Below are 3,779 nucleotides of genomic sequence, written 5' to 3' on the forward strand. Positions count from 1 at the left end.
GAAAACGAATTGAAATTGGGATTTAAATCAAAGAATTACTAATTTTAGGCCTTTCGGGCCAAAATCCTCAAATTTTATTTTTGAATTCAAGTTTTAATAAGATTTAAATGACAAGAATCAAACAAAAATAATTGAAATAGGGATTTAAAATTTATCCAAGCTTGAAAATGGGAGAAATTATCCAAAAACTCTAAGATCCAAGTCTCAAAAATGACAAAAATTGAGAAAAGAGGATGTACATACCACCAGGCATCGCTTAAGCGACCACCGGATTGCTTAAACAGATGTCCCTTAAGCGACCAGGTGTCGCTTTCGCGATACCCTCCTGGTCAGCGAGTGTTGCGTAAGCAGTCGGGTAGTCGCTTAAGCAAGTCTGTCATCGTGTAGGCGAAACTTTGGCTGTTAAGACCATTCGCTTAAGTGGTGCACTAGTTGAAGACTTAAAGAATTTCAAGTCTGCGTAGATCTCTCAGGATTCGTCTGGAATCCCAAGAACGCAGACGAACTATGCTGCTAGACTAAATTCGACGCTTCGGACTTAATGGCGATATTAGAATTTCAAAAAAGATATCATTTTCACAAGTTGATCCCCGAAATTCAATTTCACAACTTTCCGAACCAAGGGACGAAATGAGATACAAAAGTCGTAAAACTACACCAACCATGTTACCAATCTAAAATCGACGTTCCGGATCTGCTGGCGCAGTCTGTTTTGTCATCAGACGCACAAATCAATAAATATTGACCGAAGTCAACTAATAAGCCTTTTTAACCTCCAAAAACCACAAACTAGCATAAATCACACCGAAATGGATTGAAAACCATGCTAATCATCCCCACACTCCAGAAATATTACAAAGCAACTACAAAAAGTGGTAAAATGATCAAATCACATAGAAATAAATAATTCACAAGAATCACCAAAAATCAAGACGTTACAATGTGTTTATATATGTGTAGGAAGCGGTTAGAAGTGAAACAGAGGTAGAAGGAGCAAGAACATGAAAAAAAAAATAGAAGTAGCGAAATTTACTGCCAATTAATCAGTTTAAGTGGATAACTCAATAGGATATTTAGATAAATCATAACCCATTTGTTCCACTTCAACTTCAACAATTTACTTGTTTATTACGTTTCCATCACAAGTAATTACATGGTAATCAAATTATCTTTTGGTATGAGTTCTTATAATGACACTTTCAAAGCATGTCCATATCTTTTGCTGTGCAATTCTTCAATCATTATGTGTACTTAAACCACTTCTATCTTGTGATGAAATTGACATGGCATTAATTGCTTGAAGCGCAGTACATATGCTGCCGCATTAACGGAACTCAAGTCTTGATGTTGTATTAAGTATCGAGGTGAAATTTATTATTTTTAATTGGCCTATCCCTTTCGCTCCGAATTTTTTCACACAAAGAAGAAATTAAAATCTTGAATGAGATTTATTTAGAAACAAAAAGGGCAGGAGCTTTTATTTTGTTTCATTATTTGCTCCTAATTACAAGTCGCTCTTGCTAGGTCTTTGCCTAAAAACAAAGACTAGAAACCAGTACTACTAGAAAATTACAATAGCCAAGGTTCTAAATGCATACATTTTAAAAGGACCTACGCTGTGGAGATAAAAGGAGGCTCTCTCCTCCTCTGTTCATCTTCAAGCGTTGTGCTTCATTTGGTGATATCTGGTAGGCATTTGTGAGGACCTCAACGGGCATGGCTCTAATCACTGATGTGTAACCTGCTAGTTGGCTGTTCATTGGTTGACTGCTTGTCCTCAACACCACCCATTCAAATCCATTCTGCCCTGCTCTCAATGTTGAGGCGAAATATTGAGGAACAACAAACATCTCTCCCTGGTTCACCCTGTCATTCATTACTTGTTGTCCAGTGTGGTCTACTACCTGCACTTGTGCATCTCCAGTTTGTACATACACCACGCAGTGGCCATTCACTGCCCAATGAGGGCTCATCACTGCATTCTGCATCCGCAAATTTTAATCAATTTTCGTCATAGTACTAGTAGAAAATATTTTATTTTAATCATCTGAGCAGAACGATTCATTTAATTACCGGATAGAGGGTTCCTTTAGTGGCACTCATGTCCATGTATTGAAGGATGGGAAGTTTTTGGCCGTTGACATGGTTAATTTTGCCGGCTTGCCTTGAGAAGATATCAGCTCGTCTTCGAGTATCCATGTTGGCGCGGTATTTCATTGTGCAAACGTTTTCTTCCAAGCCATTTCCTCTCCTTCCCCATGGGTTATACGGCCGTGAACACCCTTGCTGCTCTTCGAATTCCTCCTCTTCTTCTTCATCTGGCCTAATCATGCTCATTCCTTCCCTGACATTAACAATCAATCCACGTTCACTTTGCTCTTCTTGCATCTTACTCACGATCTCTGTGGGGATGTTGAAGGCCTCAGCCATCAATTCTCTGTCAAAAGAACGAAAAATGTTCTGAAACTTCTGCGTGATTTGCTTTCTTAGACCAATTTGAGTTCTTTTCTTCTCAATTTCTTGTACTCCACCAGCCAAGTAAAATGCCTATCGTCCACACAAATAGTACAATCCATGAATAAGTACATCGAATTAAGAAAAGATTAGAAATTCATTATATACACGGGAACTGCAAGAAATTAAAATACTCTTACATTGATTGGTGTAGTTTAACTAGCGAAATTCATCAGTTACCATTTTTATCAAGACTAATGTTGATAGAGAGATTTACCTGTAATTACTTTTTAAGTAAACTGAAAATCCATCAGATCACATAAAGAAGTGGGAATTAATACTAATTACTACTCCCTCCGTATTCAATTTCTATGTCCTACTCGAATGACTCTCTCCGTTTTGTAGAACTCTTTTATTCAACTTTCACAAGACCTGTGTAAGACATAAAATTAAAGGACACTTGGATCCAATTACCTACCTTTAAGGTAGAATATTTAGTTTTAGACTAAAAGATTCAAGTGTTTTTTTTTTAAATTTTCTTACACTCAAGAAAAAATCGACACAAAGTTTGAAAAAAAAAATAGACTTGAATATCATGTCAAATTAAAATCAAACAAACAAATTCAAAGAAACTGAAAGAGAGAGAGTGATAAATTTTACCCTGGAGTTCTGATCAAGTTGGTTGGACTGATGGTTGAGATCGTTGATGGAGATGGCTACGAGCTCTTCCTCACCGTCGTTAAAGCACCAATGAGCAGCACCAGCTGGAATTGCCACAACATCACCTTGGCGAATGCGGTGAACTTTCTGGTGCTGATCGCTTCTGCGGCCTTGTCCACTCTCTTCCCATGGATCTCGGCCAGCCTGGAAGGTCTGCGATTGGGTCTGGAAAGTCTCAGCACAGCCGGGGAAAATAATGCTTATCAATCCCCGGCCACGCTCGATGTAAACCAAGCGAGGCATCGGATGAAAATTAGGCAAAGAGAGAGAACGACGACGAAGAACATTCCTCATAGGAGCAACTCCAGCGCACAGGAATTGCTCCTCGTTCTCATCCCACAGCTCAGTGAAGCCGCCCTCTGACTCAATGCGTTGAGACGGCTGGCTTCCAGTGAGCCTCTGTATGCGGCATTGTTGTGCTTGAGTCAGACGAGTGCCTGTCTCACCGTACTGACCTGGTTGTCCCTGATATTCTCTAGCATTTGCTGCAAACAAGAGAAAAGCAGAGAGGAATAAAGCTAACGAGAGCCTAGTAGTGACCGCCATGGCTAAGGATTATCTTTTTATTGTTGCTTAAATGCAAAGATGGGATGAGATCTGGAGAG

At 39.2% G+C, this 3,779-nt stretch overlaps 1 protein-coding gene across 1 annotated transcript; it reads right to left on the bottom strand.

Annotated features, from left to right (window-relative positions):
- Positions 1-1,429: 1,429 nt before the first annotated feature.
- On the bottom strand, positions 1,430-3,779 carry LOC107863828 (11S globulin seed storage protein 2). Its single transcript, XM_016709989.2, has 3 exons — positions 3,115-3,779; positions 2,074-2,547; positions 1,430-1,982 (listed from the first exon to the last, which is right to left on the bottom strand). Exons 1-3 carry the CDS (start codon positions 3,718-3,720, stop codon positions 1,602-1,604), a joined length of 1,461 nt encoding a protein of 486 aa, XP_016565475.2. The 5' UTR covers positions 3,721-3,779; the 3' UTR covers positions 1,430-1,601.

This window comes from Capsicum annuum, chromosome 3, assembly GCF_002878395.1.
Source record: "Capsicum annuum cultivar UCD-10X-F1 chromosome 3, UCD10Xv1.1, whole genome shotgun sequence".
NCBI lineage: Eukaryota > Viridiplantae > Streptophyta > Magnoliopsida > Solanales > Solanaceae > Capsicum > Capsicum annuum.

Bases quoted from the DNA above. Each gene is read 5' to 3' on its own strand.
- LOC107863828 (XM_016709989.2), bottom strand. From the start codon at position 3,720: ATGGCGGTCACTACTAGGCTCTCGTTAGCTTTATTCCTCTCTGCTTTT. The intron at 2,548-3,114 runs GTAAAATTTATC...TGTGGACGATAG, and splicing joins AACTTGATCAGAACTCCAGG to GCATTTTACTTGGCTGGTGG. The intron at 1,983-2,073 runs GTAATTAAATGA...TTGCGGATGCAG, and splicing joins CTAAAGGAACCCTCTATCCG to AATGCAGTGATGAGCCCTCA.